At 43.1% G+C, this 24185-nt stretch overlaps 2 protein-coding genes across 7 annotated transcripts in view; one reads left to right on the top strand and one right to left on the bottom strand.

The window, feature by feature from the left end:
* The first annotated feature begins 6 nt into the window (after positions 1 to 6).
* Positions 7 to 19990, top strand: csrnp3 (cysteine-serine-rich nuclear protein 3). 4 transcript variants are annotated; one of them, XM_019888851.1, is made up of 8 exons: positions 7 to 259; positions 857 to 897; positions 9269 to 9404; positions 9516 to 9660; positions 12844 to 13012; positions 16201 to 16463; positions 16919 to 17215; positions 18013 to 19990. In XM_019888851.1, the coding sequence occupies exons 4-8, from the start codon at positions 9655 to 9657 to the stop codon at positions 19012 to 19014; spliced, it is 1737 nt and encodes a 578-aa protein (XP_019744410.1). In that variant the 5' UTR covers positions 7 to 259; positions 857 to 897; positions 9269 to 9404; positions 9516 to 9654; the 3' UTR covers positions 19015 to 19990. The 4 variants fall into 4 exon arrangements, with proteins under 4 accessions (XP_019744410.1, XP_019744411.1, XP_019744412.1 ...); XM_019888852.1 differs by having other exon boundaries at positions 9269 to 9660; positions 16204 to 16463; XM_019888853.1 differs by lacking the exons at positions 9269 to 9404; positions 9516 to 9660.
* A 1788-nt stretch (positions 19991 to 21778) lies between these two features.
* Positions 21779 to 24185, bottom strand: part of galnt3 (UDP-N-acetyl-alpha-D-galactosamine:polypeptide N-acetylgalactosaminyltransferase 3 (GalNAc-T3)) — an 11328-nt gene continuing 8921 nt past the window's right edge. For 2 of the 3 annotated variants that reach the window (XM_019888848.1, XM_019888849.1), the window contains 4 exons: positions 23885 to 24016; positions 23562 to 23663; positions 23312 to 23464; positions 21779 to 22956 (listed from right to left, as the gene is read on the bottom strand). In XM_019888848.1, coding sequence (XP_019744407.1) covers positions 22843 to 22956; positions 23312 to 23464; positions 23562 to 23663; positions 23885 to 24016 — 501 coding nt within the window. In that variant the 3' untranslated portion in view covers positions 21779 to 22842. The remainder of the gene's footprint in view (positions 22957 to 23311; positions 23465 to 23561; positions 23664 to 23884; positions 24017 to 24185) is intronic. The other variant, XM_019888850.1, reaches the window with a different exon arrangement.

The raw sequence follows: 24185 nt of genomic DNA, 5'->3' as shown, positions 1-24185 counted from the left end.
CCATTGAGGCCGCCCCTTGTTCCCGCGGCAGCGGGAAGGAAGGCTGCTGCTGCTGCTGCTGCTGCTGCCGCCTCCGCTGAAAAGGCAACAGAGCGCGCGTCGACCGGACCGGTTCATCCCCCGACCCTCGCCCCGGCTTGAGTGATCCCAGCGCCTGCCGCACCGGAGCCTGCGCATGCATGGAGGACACGCCGAGACAGCGCATGGAACTGAGGGAGGGGCGTTGATTTAATTGACCGGCTGCACAACGACATGAATGGTGAGTGGAGCTCAAACGAGACACAATCAGCCTTTAAGTTAGTTGCACATTGACTGCAAGGTCTTTACATGTGACATAAGTACGAGGGTCTTCATTGATGAGACTGATGTGTTGCCTTTGCAACGTGTTACATGACATCCATCCAAACTCTGCTCACTCTGTCCCCCCCCCCCCAAATTGCAGCCACGTTTTCTTTGTCTTGCCTGAACTGTGCATCATTTTGCTTCCTCCGCACAATAGATGTGTCAGTGTTACACAGCCCCCACGCCCCCTCCCACCCACCATAATTATGGAGGGAGTGCACATGTGTGCTAGCTTGACATAAGACTGGTGCAAGGCCAGCTTCCTGAAGTGAGTCTGGATCCCTGCAGAGTCCACTGCAGTACAGGAAGTCTAACACCCACCAACTCCCCTTCGCTACCCGCCCTCCCCGCCACCACTATCCATCTTCCTTATCATCTCCATTATTAGTGCCAAAGTTTCCGAGTGTGATTTTTCTCTTTATTTCAGTGTCTTACATCAGGTTGCTTCTATCTGTTATGCAACCTGCTGCAGAAGCTAATGACCCCCCCACCCCTCTTTCTTTATTCCCCCCAGGACAGAAGCAGTCAGCTGCAGTGTAATAACATTTTCTAAAGGTAAGATTGCATTGTTATGGGGCTGAATTGGTGAACACACGTACATGCACACACGCCAAACTGTTGCTACGCTGCCTCAAAAGACCCTGTGGTAACACGACATGATGTGATGTTGATGCAGTGTAAAGTCAACACAGACATCTGCACCAGTCTCGCTGGATTATACCACAGAGACGCCTCTGATATCACTCTCATTAAAAGACGACACTTTAGAATATTTATTGTGAGCTTGATATGCGGGGCTTGTTCTGAATCAAACATCAGTGACATGAAAATGTTTCTCAGTGGGTTTTTTTTTGTGAGGTGTTAAAAGGCAAGTCGATGTTTAAGATGTTTGTTTATTAAGATTATGACTTTATTAAAGATATTCCTTTTAGAACGATTATGGGTAACTCATCGCTAGACAATTAAAAAAAAATGCTGGGTTGTTTTCTGAACCCACTTGTTTGGTAGCTGTGGATGTTGAGCAAGATTGGGTTATTTTGACCCAGCAGGTTGGGTTGTTGTTGAGGTTATTTGAGCTCCATTTTGCATTTCATTTCATGTTACTCATTGCAGCTCTGCTTAACTTTAGGCTTTGACATGATAAGGCAAGTCGCACCTGAGCTGGATGCCGGTGAATGTGGGTGCAGACTATATCCAGAGAGACTTATTAAAGATTCATTCTGTGAATTGTACTTGGGTATGTGCCAGGAAGGTACTCCAGAGACACACGTATTTGTATAAAAGCAATTACGGGGTCAATTTTCCATCATTTCTCCACTTTGAAGGATTTGGACACATGAATGTGATCTGCTATTGTTAAACTGCAGGTTATGTATTTAATACCAAAATGCGAACTGCATAAACAGTTGGCTGATGTTGTCCATTAAACATAGACAGGAATGTGAATCATGAAGGAACGAGTTACTGTTGGATTTTTAAAATTATTATTATTATTATTTATTTTATTTTATTTTTTTGGTAACGTGCCTATCCTAGGCTCAGCTCCCGCTCAGTGATTGTGTTGTATGACTGTGAGTGTGAATTTTTGTCTCTCAATATGTGCCCTGGGTATCATTTTGAGTGCAACTGTATCATTGAGCAAGTGTACGAAAATAAAAATCCTAAAAGGGTCACAAAAAAATAATGTTTGGCATTCTGTCAAAAATCATTGATTAAGGTTAGCCAGGTCACATGCGATAACTGAATATTCAACATAAAATATCCATCCATCCATGATCCGAGCCACTTTTCCTCTCGCAGCCATCATCGATTCAAACAAAAATATGAACTAAAATAAAAATATTATATGAAATAAAATATGACTTCTATTACGACCGACATTCAAAAAAAATAGTGAAATAAAACAAAACACGGACCTTACTTCCTGCTTTTGTCGACGTCTCTCAAATGTATTGAAAACACAATAGTGTGCTGCCATCTTGTGGTCAATAATATAATCACACTCAAAAATAAACGTGGCTCACAGCAAAATAGAAATAGAAATCACTGTAGGGCATCCGAATTCAATTGTCATTTACTAATCAACATGTAGCAAAATACAAATCAAAACCAACCGTGAAGTAAACCAATGTTAATCGGGAAAATGAGCCCACATTCGAATACTGTGTTTTTCCAACGAGTGTTTTTACATCTCTTAAACAAAACATTCACATTCACACCATGATGGAGGTTATATATAAATGATAAGGCTTGTCTGTGCAATGTGAACACCCGCAATCCCACAGCCTTCCCAGCCTGCGCGCGAGATGAAAGCATCCCCCCCCCCCCTCCACGAAATGCTTTGGCAGCTCTGTTTCTGCCAGCGAGCCTGCTTTTTGTGAACTTTGCGATAACATGGGAAAATACAGTCATAAATAAGAAATAGACGCATGAATAATGGAGTCGAGCGTAATGATTGACGTGATGGCTGAGGGTTCCTGATTAGGGCTGCATGTGGTTGTGTGACTAGAATTGGAGCAAATCAAAAACACAAGTCCGACTGGTTTCCACGCTCGGTGCCTTGTGATCGCTCCTTGTGATCGCTCCTTGTTTGTACATCAGGCAAAAAGTGTGTTGTGTCCAACGCATGGCTTTCATCCAAAGCCACGGTGGTCATCGTTGCTCTTCCTTCATCTGTGTACTTTACACACAGCCATGCTTCCTCTCCTTTATTGTTCTAAATGCAGGAAGAACGGATCAATGGTTCCCAGCACTGTGTAGCGTAGTGGCTCCTCTGTCCGTGAGTGCTGAGCCCCCCCAAACCCCCCCAACCCTCCTTTTCATGTGTGCCGAGCAGATCTGTCTGCAGCCTCGGGCCAGTGCAAGTTAACAAATGTACAGCGAGCATGTGATGTCTCATTTGCATAAATCCGTAAATGTCGCCGCATCTCCATAACTGGATTCCTTTTGTGTGTAATTGCAGAATGGACATGTGCCGTTTGCGGAGCTCGAATGAGATTGAAAACGACGACGTGTGAAGACTTTACTTAATTATTTGCTCAGTAACACCATCGGCTCTTTATCACACCGCAGGCATAAAACTGCAAAAAAAAAAAAAAAAAAAAGCGCCAATATGAGTGCTGTGTGTATTACGTGACAAATTAATAACAGGTACTGGCAGAGTACAGTCACAGCATGATAATTTATGATGATGAGAAGTTTGGGATTCCATGCTTGAAATTCGCACCCAAAATCCACATCCGCTAATCTTTTACTGATTAAGCAGCGAGTCCCGTAATGCGTAATTAATTGTACATGTGGCGAAACATATCGTGGTCCAAAAAATAAAGAAAAGTCAAATTTGATCCTACGGGTAAATGGACTGCACTTAGAGCACTTGATCTTCACCATTGTTCTGACAGCGCTTAACCAAATCTCATTGCTTTCATAGCGCTAAGCTAACATGGGAGGTTCATTGCAATTGTGTGGCTCCTTTTGGTGTGTGCATTTTGGCCACATGGCCACGGACAAGACGGTCAGTAATCTATAGTAATATTTGTCATTTTTCACTGAGGATAAAGAATGTATGCCTGTGACTATTGTTAAATCCGTCTGCATGCGCTCAAATATTTCTTGCGTCGTTATAACACCATGACGCCGATGCTATTCATTCGCCTGTCAACGGTGTCCTGTCCAGTTTTGTAGCATTAAGCTAAATGACTTTTCGAAGGTGGTTGTTTTATATACACACGACATGTCATTTTCTTTGTATCGTTAACAACTGACGCGTCGGGTCACTCTTATCTGAAGGCACCGCTGTAAACTAATTCGGATGGCGTAAATAAACTGTGGCATTCCTCGATGTGATGTGAATTCATGCAGATGAAGATGAACTGACCTCTCACTAACACCCATGCCATTTATTTTAAGAACAAGGCTTTGACAAAACGGCATTGATGAATATGTGAGCAGTGTGTGTGTTTTTAGTTTGGGGGTTGCGTCCTACGCCGACATCATCTGTTGCCGCATAATCATCTCGGCCTCAGCGGAGTCCAGCTGAGACCTACCTTCTCTCTCTATATCTCTCTTGATCAGTTTGTCCACCGCGCTCTCACTCTCTCTCGCTCTCTCTCTCGTTCGCCTCTTCCAAGGCTGCCTTTTACGGCCGAGCGCGACAAAGGTGATGGATGAGGTCGAACGGAACCCCAGGCTGGCTGCACCGCGCTGGCTCTTTTGTGGTTTCAGGGTTTTGTCTTGCAGGCGCCGCGATTCTATCAGCCAGTTCCACTGGGATGCACGCTAGGTTTCTCGCAGTGTACGGGAATGAAAGTGTGGAGAGAGAAAAAAAAAGAAATCATCTGCTGTAGCTTGCCGCTGTGTCACTCACAAAGCAGTCATTATATTATATAATATTTCGCCTAGCATCGTAATAGTATCACAATACAGTGCAATAATCATGGACCATATAATAATCCATGTACAATCGACGATGTCTGTGTAAATAAAGAAAAATAATTCATTCATTGAAATCTTTCGGGCAAATGATTAGTTTCATTAATCAAGGGTGTGAAAAGTGATGTATTCGTCTTACAAATTGCAGTATTTATTGTTGTGGTTGAAGCAGTGGTGTAGAACTGTATTACATTTTACTGAGTTGTCTTATCGCCGCCCTTGTAAGTCTATAACACTGAAAAAAAATCTGCATTCCGTATTTTAATTGTGGGTGTCAGTTCACCTGTTATTAACCGCGTGTTGAAGCAAAGCTGTTTTGATGTACACTACACTACTTTGGTCACCGCAGGCACTGTCCGTGAAATGCTGCCTGACAAGGAGCCACAATGCTGAGACGGGTTGTTTTGATGAATCATGGAAATATTTCCTTTAAAGATGTTCTCGCTTATCGAGATGCTCCACACACGCCTTGGAGGCATGAAACTCCCTTGGGAGCATGTTTTGAAAGTTAAGATCATCAATTTGCTGACAGCGAGTAAGTGAAAACTTAAGACATACAGGTACTCAAATGTGTTTTGACCAGCTGCCATAAAGAAACCATCCAGCATAATGAAGAGCTTTAATGTGGACTCTGTGGAAAGCTGTTGAAGCATGTATTTGACATCTTTGATATCCAGCTAAAGTTCCATGCACTAGTATATTCTTGGTCCTCACTAGTAAGAGTGGTGCACTAGTAGAAAGATGCGTTGCACATTTTTTTTCCGAATGTGTTTTGGGGAGATGGAACAGATTAATGGTGTGTCCATTCATTTCAATGGGGAACGATAATTTGGTTACAGAACAAATTAAAATAATTTCTTAAGGCACCTCTGTATTTCGCATCAAAACCATCTTTCATTAAAAATAATTATCCTGGAGTGGATTTCAAGTGGTCCTCATCTGCTTGTTTGGACAGCATTCCAATGAGGTTTTGGAATGCACCTTTTATCCAGCACAGTGGGAGGTGGCCAACTGTTTTGCATATGACCTCAATATTATTGTGACTACACAAGCACATTTTATTCTTCAAGCTCGTTTGCGTATGATTGCCGTCTTCGGTTCATCATTTTAAGGCAAGGAAATATAGGTCAGCGTATGGTGAAGCAAACGCATGGCATCCCTCCAGTGTTTGCACCTTATGTAATAGGGCAGAATGTAAATGTGATACTCAGACAGACAGACAGACGTGCACAAGGTGCCTTCCAGGGACAAATTGAAGAGAAATTGACTCGACAACCGAAGAATAGTAGCTTAGGATTTGAGATGTGTTTAGTTGCAAAACATTAATTCATGGACACCAGATGCATCAAAAATATGTTAAAGGACGTTGGGAGTGATCTATAGAAAACACAGATGCAGCATTATATTTACAAATGCTGTAGGATCATGGAGATATCAAACTAAAATAGAGTTCCAGAGATTCAGCAAGAACAAGTCCCTGTTGCCCTGCACTAGTATTCAATAAAGACAAGTAGCGTCACGATTGTTATATTACGCGGATTGTATTGTTTAAGCATGAGTTCACTGGGAATTTCCAAGCTGATATAAATACAATTTCCGATATTGAATTCCCATCAGAGGGAAAACAGACAAAAGAAAGCAGCGTTTTTAATGCGCGCAAAGCAAGCGATACCGTTGTATGGAAGCGTCAGTGTTGATTTACATCAACGGCGAAACAACAGTGAGCGTCGTCTTATTTTGCCTGCTGCACTTCTCTCATTAGCCTGACTTGCTCTTTGCTCTTTGTGATGCAGCCGTGCAATCTTGGAGCGCTCAGCGGTGCGCTTCCTCTGGCCTCGTTTTCAAACTGCATATTTTAAAGGGGACGTTACAACGGGGTGGTGGTGGTGGTGGTGGGCGGGGTTATTTATAAAAAAAAAATATATATATATATATATCACTACAACTACAATGAAGTACACAATAGGGACAAAAGAAAATATGCTGGCACAGTTGTAAAAAAAAAGCTTCCTTTCACCTGTAGAGTGGAAATAAAAAGAATAATAATTGTAAAGATAAGAATGAGTTCCAAGCAACTGTCAAATTAAACCTTTGTATTGACAACCACCAGTTGACTTTGCCTGAGTGAAGCCCCTTTAGCGAACAATGCAAAATCGCATTGACTGGCGAATGAATAACACTTTAAGATATGGGATATTTGAAAAACAAACTGTGGAATAACACATGTTGACAGAAAAAAAATATATCAATACTCACAGACATATGTACTTTATCCTCTGCAAAGAACAACCCATATTATAGTGGCTTACTGACCAGTGACCTCTCCATGTACACTTGCAGGGGCTCAAACTCAGTTCCTGGAGGGCCGCTGTCTTGCATGTTTTCCAAGTCTCCCCGTTGCAACACACCTGGTTCAATGTCAGGCTTCCGCAGAGCTTGCTGATGATCTGATCATTTGAATCAGCTGTGTTGCAACAGGGAGACTTGGAAAACATGTAGGACAGCGGCCCTCCAGGAACTGAGTTTGAGACCCCTGATGTACAGTATATTTGTGTGTGTGTTACACTGCCCCCAGCTGGCCAAGGCGTGCACACCAGAAGGAGCAGCGCAATGTCCACGGAATGGAAGCAAAGTTAATTCCTCTCCACTCTATTTCATCTCATGTCATTACTGTATGTTTTTGATCGAGTCACACAGTGCTACTTCTCATCTTAAAAAAAACACAGTTCAAAAATTGCAGGGTTTTTTTTTGTGCGTGAAGCATGATTGGATTAAAGGCATTTCCCTCCATTCAATAAACAGCTGAAAAGTGGCTCTCTTTTTTTAATGCAGTTTCCTCTTCTTACGCATCTATTTATTAGAGTTAAATTTTCAGATGTCCTTAGAAACTACGATGTGTTAAGCAAAAAAAATAAAATAAATAAAAGAGTATAAAACAAATAGTAAGAAAAATGTGCGCAAAGACTCAGATGCTCTTCTCTAAGCCTTCACACAGCAAATGTCCGCACATCAGTCAAATATACGATATAGCGTCAGATGCCTTTTGAACAATATTCCTTGTTGATGGGTCCAGCTGTGACTTGACTGTTTGTCTAGCGTCCTTGTTCCCACAGCGTGCTCTCTGGCCTCAGCAGGCAGCTGTTTTCTGACAAGAAGCACTAAAAGCTCACTACCTGCACCACATCAAAACGACGCGGTTAGTGGCTGCTTGGTGAGCGCTGTGCAGAATTGAGCCATTAAAGAGCCCAGACGGTTCCCCGGGGGAGTAAGATGGACCAAAAAGCAGAGATAATGAGAGCCAATATTGGTTTTTAATCACGAATGCCGTTATTGACATTAGCAGACACACAGCATTAGCCACCTGTTGTAGTAACCTTCGGGGCTTTGCAACTCATGCTCTTTTTGACGGAATAAAACTGAAATATGATGTGTTGAAATGCTTTTTTTCTTAGTAGGGGATATTAATAGGCATTAAAATGGGAGATAATTGTTTTTAATGACTGTAAAGAGGCAAACCACTCGGGGCTATGAGTTTTCCTGACTCTTATGTAGCCTAAGCTAAGGCTAAACATGTAGGCAGCTTGGATGAACTGCTCCGTGGCTGAAAAATAAGATTGGGAACCACATGAATTGTTGTCAGAAGAGGACACGTGCAAAGGAGAGAAGCTTGGAAACCTAAATGACACATTAACTGTACAAAGAGGAGCAGACACTCTGCTAACATGCTAAAGTGGCTAACTAGTGACAGGCGTCATGTCGATCGGCTTCATTTTGCATTTCCGGACTATTTTGTGTCTGGCAAGCGGGCTCGGCTGTTTGGTCGTAATTTTTGGACTTTTTAAAACATTTTTTTTTACATGTTAAGCATTTTAGACTGTCCATTGATTTCTCATCACAGGTAGCTAGCACTCTGTTTTAGACATATCCTAATTTAATTGGAAAAAAAAAGTGTTTTTTGTTGTTTTTATAGGCCATAACAAACTATTTTGGATGGGTGTCCATTACTTGGGGAAATTAACGGCGTAATGAAAAGCCATAAAAAGCATATATGCACAAAATTCATTCTTGAAATGTTGAGTTCACTGAGTTCCTGTTGAGATTTTCTTTTTTTCCTTCGTCACGACGTTTTGGCGTCCTTGTACGTGCGCCGTTTGAATGCAGAGGTTCGGTAATTTGATTATTCCTATTAGATGGTTACACAGTATTTTTTTAACCCCTCCTTCCCCTTTCCCATCTCGCCCAAATACACCTCCTCATCTGTTTCTCTGACATTCCCCCCGACACCCCCCCCATATCTCTGCCTCCTGCACCCCACCCCTCACCGCCTCCACCACTGCTAGCCCCTACCCACACACCCTCCCTTTCCCATCTACCATGTTGGTAAAAATATCTGCAGACAGCAGGAGAGGAGGCACACACACACACACACTCTCTCTCTCTCTTGCTTCCTTTCTTTCTTTCTTTCTTTCTCTCTCCCTCCACTGCTCGCTCTCAGACAATCCACCCATGTGAGTTCGCAGGCTGACTGTGCCTCAGCTCCAATCAGCCTCTTTGCCTACCAGCCGGCTGCCGCTAATGAGCCTTTGTGTGACAGGGAGAGCAACACTATGACAAAGAGAGAGAGCTAAAGTGTGAAAGATTCTCATCTTGCTTCTTGTAATTAAGCATGTAATATCGACAGTCTCATCTCTCAAGCTGCAACCCCCTTTCTTTGTCTTTTTTTTTAAACCTCATGCTGATAGACCTCTGAGTCCGCTGCATGTCAGTGGACTTGAAACAAAATGGGAAGCTCGTCATCCGCAAGGTGTGAATTGCCGCATTCATGATTGTGTAACGGTCCTGCTGTGAGAAGAGGTAAAAGGAGTCCGAGTCTGCCAGCGGATGCAGGTCAGTGGTTCCCGCGAGGGCCGGCCGGCCGGCGCCAGAGGGAGTTGCCGTGATGCCGCGTGCATGTTTGCCTGTTGTCATCTCATTGCTGTGCGCTCGCTTGTCTTTATGAATCACGAGAAGAACAGAAATGTCTCTGTAATATCGGCGGGTGATGATTGATTTGAGGGTAGGAGTCTGTTCAGGTTTTCTGAGATTTTTCTTTTTTTTTTTTCAATTCCTGTAGTACAGTAAGAGTAAAAAGAGTAACGACGGTTTGCAATATTAAGCACTGGTCTTGATTCATATCTTAGAATGTCAACTTTGTGTGTGCGTATGATGACAGTACTTGTATGTCAATGTGTACTCTGTGTATGTGTGTATTTTTTTTTATTTCAAATAAATGCTCAAATAAGATATTACATGACTTCAATTTGGAAGTTATATTCACAGTAATTTACGGACTAACACATACCAAATGCATTTTCTGTGCATATACACACAAAAAAAGAGAAACTGTCAATTTTACAGTGTTCTATTTTTTTTTTGTTTTTTGGCCAGACACACACATATATATATATTTTTTTATATATTACGGCACATGTATGTAGCTTGAGCTTTAAGATGTGACGACCAAAATGTCAGGAAAAGCCTCCTAGAACTTCTTGAAAACGGTCGCAGGTGTGTGACTTACATTTCACACGGGTTTGAATGTAACTGCTTAATTCTAAACACCGCCACATTCCCAGTTCGGTTGTGTAAATTTTTTTCATTTACTTATTTGAATTGTTACATTCAATTGTCGCAGGGGGGCTTGTGGGGACAGAATATAGATATCGAGATATACTGTATATAGTGAGAGAGTGTAATAGCACCAGTATATTAAAATAGATGTCCAGTTATCTATACATGTGTGTGAATATACAGTATGGACATTGCATTCGGGTTTGACCGCATGTGCAATTTGTTGCTCCGGACTACTGTCACATGGGAAAGCACTAGTTGTGAGGATACGCTGTAATCTCCATGGAAACCACTTTTTTTTAATATCAAAGCCTAATGCAGCTTCAGCAGAGAGCCAAAGCGTCCACATACCGGTAGGTCGCTCACAATGCTGTCTCATTTGGAACCTTTTGGAAGCTGCCCACGCTATTTCTGGTGGAAATTTCCACAACAGGAAGTTCAGCATGAACATTTCTTTGCGACGTATGTGTGAAGGATCAAACATTGGGAGCCTTCAAGTGACTTGGACGAGCGGATGCACTTTCCATTCCGTGCATTTCAATTCAGAAAACGGAATTGACACGACCCTCGCCTTGACTTTCAAAATTGCTGGATCGCACACCTCTGTTTTAGGTAGTGATGGGTAATCCCACAAGGACGAGGCTGGAGTTGGTTGTGGCACCCCCGCAGTTATCGAAAAGAAAGGGAAAAAAGAAAAAAAAAGAAAAATCATAGCCCCCGGGGAACAATGAGCCTTGCTTTCTGGCAGCGGTGGTTCTCCTATGTACTAGGCTGCACCTCTTGTTCGCATCTCTTCTCTCAGGCAGCATGTCTCCCAGGAAGCATTTGCATCTGTAATGACTCGATAGCAGAGCCCCAGATGAAACGCGGCGGCCGTCTGTGAATGGAACTCCCCCACAAGCTGCTCTGACAGATAGACAGGATGAGGCTCGCTGAAGATGCCGGCCTTCTTGCTGTTTCCAAGGCGGGAAGCCACGGCGCTGCCAGTCATCGCGTGCACAAAAGCAGCAGCAGCAGCAGCAGCGCTGCTACGCCGGGGTTATCGGGAACCCTGATTTGTTCAAGCGAGGACCATAAACAAATTCAGCTTGACCGAAAGGATCCACAATGTTTGCCTTGGTGTCCATTGACGTTCTCACCAAGAGGTACATGATCAATCCCCTTGAGCATGGTGCATAACGGTGATACCTTTGTACCGTCAGAGGTTGTGAGTGAGTGAGATGAAATTGTAAAGTAACCAGAGGTGGATAGAGTAGCCAAAAATTGCACTCAAGAAAGAGTACTTTTGAATAATATGACTCCAGTAAGACGCAGTCCTCCAATTGAGAACAGTTCAAAATAGCGGTTAGTGTTAACACAACACTTCCTTCGGGTGCCTTCTAGGAAAAAAAAGAAAGATGTCAGAAAAAGCCGATTGAAACATCTCAAATGTATTTGGTGTCAATCAGAGGGACTTGAGATCGAGGTAGGTTTGTGGTGACTCCCGTTTAACACGCCTATGAATGTTAATGGTAATTCTGAACAGCCAAATCACAATTATTAAGGGTGTGCACACTTGTGCAACCACATTGAAGTTGTCTATTTTTACTTCCCCTCATGAATTTGGTAACAAGAAAAATGCTGACAATATGTCTCTTATTTATTAAATATGAGAATTTTGGTAGAGACTTTAGCAAGCATCATGGAAGTTGATGTGTTTGATTTGCTTTCGCGGGCCACATAAAATAATGTGGCGGGCCAGATCTGGCCCCCGGGCCTTGACTTTGACACCTCTGCCTTTGGAAATGACTTAGTAACTGAATTATTTACATGATACAAAGGTCAAATATGAGTTGTGATAGATTACTTCAAAATTTGTTCATCCTGTGTTTAATTTTATTTTTATGTAGGTCACATTAGCTGTGATTTTTTTTTTAAATTATTTCACTCGATCTTTTCTTTTTAGCCAGGAAAACCTGGCATTTGAACAGGGGTGTGTAGATCTTTTTTGTTTGTTTGTTTTGCATCCACTGTCTGTCACTTAGTTGGCTAGTTTATTTATTTGAAAACTTAATTCACTCTGGACCAAATTTGCATACGGTTACTGCTTATCACAAATAACATGTACTAAATATTCACAACACACCCTTCCGTATATGAGCATTTTCATTGTCACAAATGTTGGTCAAGCCTCTTTTTTTTTTTCTTGCGCCACACAATAAATGAAGCCAAAATGAACTTCCTCTACATCAGATTGAGAATGTAATTATCAGCGTTCGCCGGCCATCGCGGCTCCTTTGTGCTCAAGGTGATCAATTGCCGGCGGAGCGCCACAGCAGAGCCGGCAAGGAGAGCCGGAGGTGTCGGTGTGTGCGTTTGTGGATGCGTATGCGGTGCTAATTGAGTGTGTTGAGGATTACAGAGGCCTCCTAAACTGGATATTAAATAATACGTGGCCCCTCCGCTGTCTTTGTGTTTCAGGTGCAGATGTGTCAGGCCATGAGCGGAATACTGAAAAGGAAATTCGAGGAGGTGGAAGCCTCCTCCTCCCCGTGCTCTTCCTTGAGGGAGTCTGATGATGAGGTATCCTGCAGCGAGAGCGGGGACAGCAGCGACAGCGTCAATCCGTCCACCTCTGGCCCTTTCACCCGTGAGTGTCAGTCAGCGTGCTGCGCCCGAGTTGCTAACAAACCGCGTCATGCAAGGGGGATGTTGTCATGTCATTAGAGAGGAGGAACCAAAAGGAGGTAATTTTCATCAAGATGGAACTAATGGTGTTATTCCAGTGCTGGGTGGCCAAGACGATCTTTGTAGGAGGCAGTGTGATATGAATGCACAGTCATAGCCGTCCAGGGGAGAGGCTAAGTGATGCTGAGAGACCACTGGTGTAATAGAAAGGCGGCATGCGCGGGCAGCTTCCCTTATTAGGAATAGCATCAGCATGCCAGTCGAGCCAGATGAATGAGATGATAACCTCTCAAGGTCTCACTCTGTGCATGTACCCTGGAACTCCCTTTCGAAGAACAGATTTGCATTATACAGCCTGTCACTTGTTGCATTTATTTTGTTAGTTATTTTTCAATTTATTTTTCATAAAACAGCCGCTATACACTAGCTGCACATATATATTTAGCTCTTTGGAAAATAGTGGATTATTCTTAATAAAAGTGGCCACAAGCTTTTTTTAAATTTTTTTTTAATGCCACTCCCAGTTAAAGTTTCCTGTCAAATTAAACGAAGTCCAGCATTGTGAGGCTGTATACAAAGCGGAAAGAGGGGGGCTGTGGACTCGTGAGCGTCTTGGGCATTATCCAGGGGGGAACAACAGGCTTCCAAGAATACATCAAGATGATGGCCCCCAGGGACAACCTGCTTCGTGAATGCCTCAGACAACAGAAGCCCAGTAAGGCGAAGGAGCCAGATGGACTGCCGTGGAAAGACAAACCCCTGCATGGCATGTACCACTGACTATTTTGAAGAAGTGGCTGACATCGAGAAAACATAGCAATGGCTGGAAAAGGCTGGACTGAAAGCTGGCACGGAGGGACTAATCATGGCGGCGCAATATCAATGGGGTCGACCACATCAAACAGGACCGCAGGTGCAAAGAAGCCCCAGGGATGGTGCAGCACATGACAGCACCATGCTGATGTTGGCAAGGCAAGGCAAATGTGGAGCAGCATCACTAGGTAGCAGGACTCGTGTACCGGAACATCCGTAAAACAAATATGGACTCGAGGTCCCGGAACCAAGATGGCGGACACCGTCGAAGACACAACAAAGCGGAGATACTGTGGGACTTCCAGATCCAGACTGACAAACTGGTGGTAGCTAACCAGCCTGACATACTGGTGGTGGATAAAGGTCAGAAGACAGTAGTCGTGATCGAGGTAGCAAACCTGAATGATGGCAACGATACATAGAAAAAAGTAACAAAAATCTAGAGAAATACCAAAGACTGAAGGAAGAACTAGTAAAAATGTGGAGGGTAAAGCAACAGTGGCACCAGTAGTGATCGGGACAATGAGGGCAGTAAACATCACTAGAGCGATATTTTATTACTTTTTGGGCAATGATCATCGTAAGTTGTACTGTCAAAAGTTTGCATTTTTGTTATGCAAAGGCTTTCGTACGCCTCCTGACTTGTGAGCGATTTGATCATAACACAATGTCAGGGCCAGGGCTCTGGAGATAACAAATGGAAAATCCCCTCATATTACGAGAAGAGGAAACCTGACAAAAAAGAGACTAGAATCCAAAAGATGAGCAGATCATCTGAAAAGATCCTTGTTGAATAGTCTCCGGTGCACTGTCATTTCGAACTGTAAACTTGCATTGCTCATCTCGAAATACTCTGAAACTCATTCTCGCCCTGATTGTTGAGGCCTTACATCAGGTTATCAACAAAAGAACTGAGAAAACCACACAGTCATCCCAGTATATTCCATCATCTGTGAAGAACAACTAATATTAGTGCCGTACTGATAAGCTGACAGATCTCACTGTACAGTATAGCCAGAAGTTTTTCTTCCTGCTAACAAAGCTATTTTATTTAAATTGAAAGAACAAAAGACACAGAATGAAGAGAACGGGACAAAATATTGTCAGTCCATTCACAGCATCTTTGCAAATGACTCATTTTGATACAGCACTTCTTGCATCAGATGCAGGTGCGAGTGTACCTAATGTTGTGGTTAGTGAGGGGGAGAGCTAACATAAGGAGAGGAGTGCGTCCCTGGGGTCTGAGCGCGGCTTCTGACAATTGCAGCTGCCGGTGGGTGTGGGGGGTCTCGCAAAGACTGACCTTGTGTCGGTTGTCATGCGGTTGCAGCGCCATGTGATGGAGGGGAGCTCTAATGACTCACTTACAAACATTCAAGCAGACTCACAACGTGCCTGTAACATCTGCTGAAACAGCTCTCATTAGCATTTGTTTTCCTGGAGAATTAGTAGCGGGCCGGGTCTCTTGCTCGGAACAGTGTGAGGAACTTTAATGATAAGGAGGCGTGACTATTGTGAAGGAGTACTCTTCAACTCATGGCCAGCCGGGGGATTATTTGTACTCCAGCGTTGCCTTCCTCCTCTTCATAGCTTTCGGTAGTAGCACAGAACTGGGATGACGTTTTTTTTTTTTTTTTTTCCCTCACAACATCATGCAAAATTGCTAGTATGAAGAAGCATTTCTCATATTTCACGCTTTTAGGGACAATTTCCTGAGAAAATCTGTGCCCTACATTTCATGACTTCATCCCACCGGGACGGAGCCTGAGTCTTGCGACGAGAGTGGCTTCTTCTTCTTGTAATGTATTTTTTTTTAAATTGTACCATGGTGTACTTTAGGTAAACATACTGTATCACCTAATCAAGAAGAATGATAAAAAGTGAACAGTTTTTGCCAGTTTGTACTGCACTTTCGCTTGTGTGTGCCTTGGCCGCACGGGGGCAGTATAATACAGGCCTACACTCTGGATCAAAATAATGAAGCCAACTTTGGGTAAAAGTAACCGAATCAAAAGACCCACAGCTGACCGGTGAGTCGGTGAGGAAACCAACCCAGCGTTTTTTTTGTGTGTGTATATGAATGTATCGACTCCTCAATCATCGTGAAACTGTACGGATATTAGTCGTTCTGTGTAGTATAGGCGGATAACAAAAGATCGACTTGCTTGCTTTGTTTGACACTTGTTTGGGTGGGTAGGCGCTTCAGATACTCGATTATTTGTCTACAAGCCATTAAAAGGTCAACTTTTCATAATATCTTGCCTTTTAAACTGTGCCACAAACGTGCACTTGACATTTTGTAAACGGCCCGATTCTAACCGGGCGTTTCCCCCTCAGCAGCGGGCTCCATCCTGAAGCGGGAGAAGCGTCTGTGCACGAGGAGGGTGCACTTTGAGAAGGTGACCGTGTACTACTTCAGCAGGAGGCAAGGCTTCACTAGCGTGCCCAGCCAGGGCGGCAGCACGTTGGGCATGTCCAACAGGCACAGCTGGGTCAGGCAGTACTCCCTTGGCGAGTTTGCCATGGAGCAGGAGAGGATCCACAGGGACATGCTGAGGGACCATCTCAAGGAGGAGAAACTCAACTCCATCAAACTCAAGGTGACATACGCTCATTCCTCAACTGGCGTCTTTGGAGTGATGACTGTCGCACTTTTCAAGCGATTTACTTGCAAATTGGCGAGACACTCATTGGAAACAACATTCAGCATATATCAGTCCCGCCATTAAAAATCATTTTGGGGATACAATTAATAACTCCATCTTGGTCTTGGTTTTTAACAAAACAAACTTACAGAAATGTATCTTACCTATTTTGACTTCTTCTCAAAGAAACATCCAGACTCCCAATCTTGAGGCAACGTAATGCTGCACATAGCGAAGGAAGAGATCGTTTTACAACACAAGATAGTTTAGAGTTGCATTTGTTCTCAAGCTTATTTCACTTTAAATTAGTCACATTACAGACGAGATGGGAACAGACAGATCGTCCCAATTTGTAAAAAAAACAAAAACAAAAAACATTCAATTGCCCATGATATCCTCCGGCTTTCTAGCTTACCAAGAACGGAACAGTCGAGTCCGAGGAGGCCAACACTCTCACTGCCGAGGACATTTCTGACGACGACATCGACCTGGACAACACGGAGGTGGATGAGTACTTCTTCCTGCAGCCGCTCACCACTAAAAAGCGACGGGCCCTGCTCCGTACGTCCGGGGTCAAGAAGATTGACGTGGAAGAGAAGCATGAACTTCGGGCCATTCGTATGTCCAGAGAGGACTGCGGCTGTGATTGTAGAGTCTTCTGTGAGCCAGAGACCTGCGCCTGCAGCAATGCGGGGATCAAGTGCCAGGTAAAGGCCTGATGAAGCAATCGAGCATCAATTTATCTTTTTTTTTTTTTACCTAAAATAATATTTTATCTCAACTTGTATAATTCACAGAACCACCTTGTGACTGACCCATATTATCGATTTGTGGAGAAATGAGATGAGACCATATTTGCCCACGTACCTTATTCAATTTTTCTTATTCAATCTGCAATAAAACATGGATTGGTTTCACCCAAATCATTTATTTTGGACACAGAAAACAAGCTTTTTGTAAAAAGATAGCTTGATGCTAATAATTTTGCTGTAGTGATAGTATTTGCACATTATTTAATAGTAGTAGTATTTAGTAGTGTGTGCGCGTTCATGCAAGCATGTTCATTGGCATCGCGTCTAATTCTACATTCAAATAATCACCGTCGTCTTTTCTGTCTTCTGTGACACTGTAGTAGATTAAACATGACAAATACTTTGATCAATCACAAGCTGCTTGTAAGAATCGCATTTCCAAGTTTATTTTTTCCACAGCTCAATCTTCAAACCAGAGTTGACAGACTTTTTCCCCACATTCCCACAAAAAAAAACCACCAACAAAAAACAGCATTTTATGTCAACAGCGCTCATGTGCTTAAAAAAAGTCAAGACATTTTAAAATCCAGTGATAAAGGCATCTCTGATTAAAATTTGGTCTTGATCTGTGTCATTTGAGATACATTTCCCAAACCATAGAAAAAACAATTAGAAAAACATAGCTTCTGAACATTGTTGCTTTCCCTGTGGTGTAATGTAGCCCATGACAGGAAACACTTTGTTCCCTCTAGGTAGACCGCATGTCATTTCCATGTGGCTGCACAAAAGAAGGCTGCAGCAATTCGAGTGGCAGAGTGGAGTTCAACCCCATCCGCGTTCGGACCCATTTCCTGCACACCATAATGAAGCTGGAGCTGGAGAAGAGTCGTGAGCAGGAGCAAGCTTCCCCCACCAATGGTTACCACGGCAACGAGGCAGTCGGCTCCAACCCCCTGGTTCAGTCTCAGCACAGGTTGGACTACGCTTTGCCCGACGCTGTCCCCCAAAGCGCCGCCGTGCACCTACAGACGGCCGGCGAGATGGACGAGCCGCTGGAGGACGAGGAAGAGGATGAGGAGGACGACGATGACGAGGAAGAGGACAACGAAGACGAGGAGGACAGCAGCAGCGTTTTCAGCGGCCTTTCGGACTCCAGCACTCAGAGTTTAGCCAACAGCGAGTCGGAGGACGAGGAAGACGAAGACGAGGATGAGGACAGGTCGGAGAATTTGTGTCACACAGAGGTGGTCCCCTTGGCCTCGGTGCTGTGTTACGGCGACGACGACAACCACGTGAACGGGAACGCTTATTTAATTAACTCCCCCTCGGCCGAGTACTATCAGCTCGGGAATTCTGGCCCCGCCCCCGGTGGCCCAAGCAGCCAATCGGGCGAACCCTACGGGGAAGCCTTAGCATTCCAAGAGTCAATCAGCGGCACCCAAACCCAGGGCGCCTTCCCCAATCAGCCAGTGGAACAATACTCTACGAATTTTAACTTGGGCGGAAACGGACCGGTAGCCGCCATGAACCACTATGCCAACGAACGTGACAAGCAGCTAACGTCCAAAGCGGACTTTGTGGATCCGCCTGAGAACCAGTATCAGAACTATCTGAACAATAACGCCCACGCTCCGTTCAGCACTCACGGCTCATGCGCGACAGCCGAGCCGCCGCAGCAGTCCAACGTGAATGGACACGCCGACTTGAACTTACTTGCAACGAGTACCAAGAATCTGTCTTTACCGGCCGTGTAGGTGGTGCTACACGTTTGCATCTTGAATGGTTGAATCGAGGCAATTTTCAACTTTTGTTTGTCGAAGACGTTTCACCTTTAATCCGAAAGGCTTCAAAATTTTCAGTGGGGGGTCTCCCAGGGGTGGGGAGTGCAGTGACCTTGGAGGTTCAAATCTACAGGCTTGTAAACAATTAAAAATCAGTTTGTACTTTCTTATGAGCTCGCAGGATTGAGGGTACACATATACAGAAATGTTTTGGTCTTACATTTTAGCTTTACACTAAAATAAAGGAAGATGGACCATGAATTAATATGAAAGACAGTTTATTAACCTACTTAGGATTGTTAGCTTATTTCTGATTTTAAGTCTTCAAAGCGTTGGCTCAGACAACTTGACAAAATGTTACAAGTCTGGCGTAAACAATCATAAAGTCTTTAAATCAGAATACACAACAATAATGCACACAAATCTGTGGCAATCTTTAAACATGGACTGCCCTGCAATTTTCTAGACACGATACATCTACGTAAATATTATGCGCTTTACTAATTGTTCTTCAAAGTCTGTGTGCCTGTATTTGATTTGTGCATGGTTTTAAAAATGTTTGTTAAAGTATTTTGTTTTTTTTTACAACTCAATACGTAACGTGATGTTTTCTAAAAATCTTGCACACAAGAAATACACCAAATATATATTTTCTAAACACTGCCGCCTTTGTGATCTGAAAATCACATTTTACTACATTGGGATGTTGATTTGAATTTGTTTAATTGTTCAACTCTAGTGCTCTCGAAGCAATATTGAGTTAAGCTGAACTGAAACCCTCCCCCCCCCCAAAAGATTGTCTCATTCCATGACGGAGTGGCCCTAGCGAGTGGTTTAGCCAGGCGCGCAAACTTCCAATTAGCAACAATACCCTCCTGTCACCACCTCGATCGAACCCAGGAAGAAATAATGAGACTCCACATCGAAAATATTGATTAAAAAAAAAAAAGATTCAGATAAAAGGTGAATCGTCTTCAACCAAAAAAAAAAAAAAAAAAAAAAAAAGTTCAATCGCCTCGTTGCAATCTTGGTGGCTTAACATGATCCGGAAGACTGAAATTCGACATGGACATTTTCTTTTTTAAAGTTAGGAGCACATTGCATTCATGGCCTTTTGCATCGTCCGAACTTGAATTTCAAAAGGATCACAGATCACAGCACCGTGGCCCATTTTCATTGCTGGCATCACGGGTTTCATCGTAGGAATGTTTCGGAGACCTCACACACACCGCATCGACGTCAACGCGGTTCAAAGCTCAAATATGTCACGCCGTGCAATGTTATCTTGTAATTTCAGATGTAAAGTTCTAGTTTTGAGCAAATATTGTACTGTAGATGGAACTTTTATATGTCTATCGTGTGTGTGTGTGTCAAAATGTGTGCAAAAAAAACAAAACAAAAAAAAAAAAAGGATTACCGACCGTCAAGTTTATTTATTGTTTAGGAAGTATACGTACATTATATATTGTAAAAGTTTTGATAATAGGCATGCTCTTTTGGGAATTGCAGCAGTATTTAAGGGGAACAAAAAAAAAAAAAAAGCTATTGTTTTATACAAAACAAAAAGAAATGTGCTTGTTTTTTTCCTTACTATATGATATGCTTTTCTATGGTTGGAAAAGCATGAAAAAGTTCTCAGTTGTCATTGGTCAGATTGTAACCTTTGGGACTAAAGTGTGGGTGGTCCATTGGATGCCGCAGTTTTTTTTTGTTTTTTTTAAATCGATACTTGAATGGTGAAAAAGAGTCGCCACATTAAAGTGTTTCATGAATACAGGGATATTAAATAGCACTTTGAATTGTCTCCAAAAAGCTCTGATTTAAATTCATGCTGACCCCAACCGCTAAATATCGATCTAAATTAATGTGATATCTTTTTTGGTGACATTTTTTTTCTCTCTCTTGTGGTTTGAATGCTGTACAAACATTCCTGTCTGGTTGTTTATATGACTGAGGTTTATTTAAGATGATCCATTAAATGAGGTTGTTGTGTGCAATAGTTATCTACAAAGCTATTCCACTAATTTCAACGTAGCATTTTTCCCCCTTATAATTGCCATTACATACATTAAAAATGGATGACAATCACAGCTTGATATTTGATGATCATAACTGAGTCATTGAAAATGACGACGCGGAGAAATTGCAAAATAAGCACTTAAAATCTCAAATGAAACAACTGGGCTGCTAATGGAATTTTTTTTTTTTTAAGTGGTTATAAGTTTGGACCTCACATGTGCAGAATGCTTTCAGGCAATGGAGGGAATCAATAGTGCTGATTAATTTTGCCGAAGCATACAGTACAGTGTGAGGGTGAGATGATGTTGCATCCAGTCAAAAATTCCCCCCCCCCCCCGCTCCCCCTTAGTATTTATGAATGATATATTAAAACGTGTATTTATTGTGGTCAGTCAGTATTGAGTAAATCGCTTCAGTATTTTTAAAATTGTCCATTTTTAAATGCTGATTGTGAGTTGTAAAAGCTTCATGTGCCTGATTTGTTTTTCATTTTGGGATTTTGTGAAATGCATACGTTTTGCACAAAGTGATTTTTTTTCCTATGTGTTTGGGTTTTTTTTTTAATCTGTAGATAGAATTAGTTTTCATTTTTACATGGTTTTGAAATAAATGTCATTTGGTCTTCATGATGTCATGTTTGAGTTTCACGTGAATTTCATTTTGTTAGTCTACGGCGCCCCCTGCAGGAGACGCTTAATATAGACGGAGCTTCTCGACAAATGGCTGCACATATTTATTTTTCCAAGTTCCCCCCCAGTTTGACATGAAAACCACACAGTAAGGCTGGTCAAGTTTGCAGTATTTAGGATAACTAGCACAAAGGAGTTTGGCCTCTTTTACAGCACAGCGTGTTGGTCATCAGATGTGTCCGTCAAATTGAAGTACACATTGGCAGCTAAGCATTGCGGCATTTGCATCAGGGCGTTTCAGAGGCAGCCAACTTCATACCAAGAAAACAATGACGACCCCCGCAACAACGGTACTCCCCGCACACTCATGCAGTAGATCACCTTTTCCCTCACCTCGTATAGAATAAAATGGCATTTAAGGCACTGGATGAAAGCGGTCTTAAAAATAGGTTGGTTCTTTGAAGGACTGTGCTCACGTTTGTGTTTCCGTTTTTTGAGTCAGTGTCTTTGGTGCGCTAATTGTAAGGCGTTTGTTTATGTTTTCAGTGTTATTTTATCATTTAATAGATATTCGATTCAATGTTGGCTTCACGTAGGTGCAATACAGCACGTGACAATACTCATACGAGGAGAAGTGAAACTACACGTAGGGACGAAAGTCTTGGGGCACAGCTCTAAGGTATCAATGGATTCCTAAATGTTCAACTTTATCTTAACCCTGCTTCCAATTTAGTGGGAACAACTTTGCGCAGATCCATCAAGGCCTGAAAAGATGGTTTAAAGTGAAAGAAATTGACAATCTGGTCAAAAATCTTCCAGGAGAGTGGAAGCTTTTGGCCTAAATTCAGTATGTTTAATGGCCATGTGTCCCAATACTTTTGTCCGTACATTTGATTAAAAAAAAAAAAAAAAAACACAGGCACCAGTCAGCTCAGTGCACCTTCATGATTCCGAGCATCTTTGAGTACACACTGTGCTCGGAGGCAACGTGTCCAAAACGTTTCCTCCCCACGGTGGCCCCCGACGTGCTTTCGCCCGACATTCAGACTTTGAAGCAGCGACAGTTCTGTTTTCATGTGTTAAAAATAAATTAAAAAGTCATTGCAGTCAGGAATCTATATATAAAAAAAAGGGATACTCAAGAGGTCCGCAGTCAGATAAAGGCCCAAAGCTGGTATCTGTCTGAAGGGTCGCATGGAGTGAGGGCGGGATGCTCAAAGCGGGCACTCAGACACATGTTGCTTCTCGGCAGGTAGATTAACTGGTTCTAGTTGAAGACAAACAAAAAGACACATTTTATTGCCCAACATTTTTGTGAAAAACACGTGGAAATGGGGCCACAAAAAATTTTTTTTTAATGTATATATTTTGTGGTTTCCCAGCAAAAGCCATTTTCATCTCTCAAAAGAAAATATTTGTCACTAAACCTGTCAGTCTTTTTCACCATCGTGTACGGATAAACAGACAAATTGCCTTGCCGTGCACACTGGGTGTTCTGATGTGAACTGACGCTTACGTTTTGATGACAAATTTAAAAGTTACACGTTCGCCCGAGGAGGGTGGGGGGTGGAAATCGCAACAAGATCACTTTTCAAAATGGTTGAGCCCTAGATCAAACTTACATCCTGCATCTGCCACTTTTGCTCTGGTCCTACCGCCGTGTTCCTGCCTTTATACTGGCAGGCCTCCAGCTTGACGGGCCCCTGCACCCCGTGCAAACACAGCTCCTTCTGAATGTTGTGTCGGATCTCATGATGCGTGGAGAACTCAAAATACTACAGGTGCGAGCAAACAAACAAAAAAAAGGTATTAAAAGATGAAACCGTTATTCCATTTTTGTTGATAAGCAACAGAAGGCGTTCTTCTTGAAACCTGGTTCCCTCCCAGTCCATGACATGGGTACATGATCAGCTGTTTGCCCCCGTCATTGTTCTCGCCGGCGTCCAGACAAGAGTCCTTGCCCACATTTTTCACCTAAACACAAAGAAAGGACACCAAATGAAAAGCTAACAAACCCCGGCAAGCTGTTCAAACAGCTTGAGTGTCTGCAGAGAGTCAGTGGCGTCCAACTGGAACTGCTCCGGACCCGCTGGAGGTCCCGAGTAGAAACCCGCAGCGGCTACGCTGAGCCCTGAGGATTAGGAGTTGAGGGGGTGGGGGGGGGGCAAAGCTGACGGGTCGGCGCTCACACTTACCGCGCCAAAGCGCAGGGGGTTCAGATCGGGCATGAAGACCTCTGGATAGACGTTCTTCAAATACCAGGAGAAGCTCTTGCACTGCAGCCGCCCACGGAGCTCGACGCGCTTCGAGACATCCCCAAAGGTTTTCTGGAGAACAAAACACGGCCGAAACAAACAATGAAATTCGACATTATCGAAGAAGATGGGATGTTCTAAATCAGGGGTCCCCAACCTTTTTTGCCCCACGGACCGGTTTAAGTCAGACAATATTTTCAGGGACCGGCATTTAAGGTGTGGCGGAATTAATACAACAAAA

The sequence above is a fragment of the Hippocampus comes genome, unplaced genomic scaffold (assembly GCF_001891065.2).
Source record: "Hippocampus comes isolate QL1 unplaced genomic scaffold, H_comes_QL1_v1.1 scaffold272, whole genome shotgun sequence".
Taxonomy (NCBI): domain Eukaryota; kingdom Metazoa; phylum Chordata; class Actinopteri; order Syngnathiformes; family Syngnathidae; genus Hippocampus; species Hippocampus comes.
Note: the sequence above shows the minus strand (reverse complement) of the source record. Positions and strands in the feature narration are given on the sequence as shown.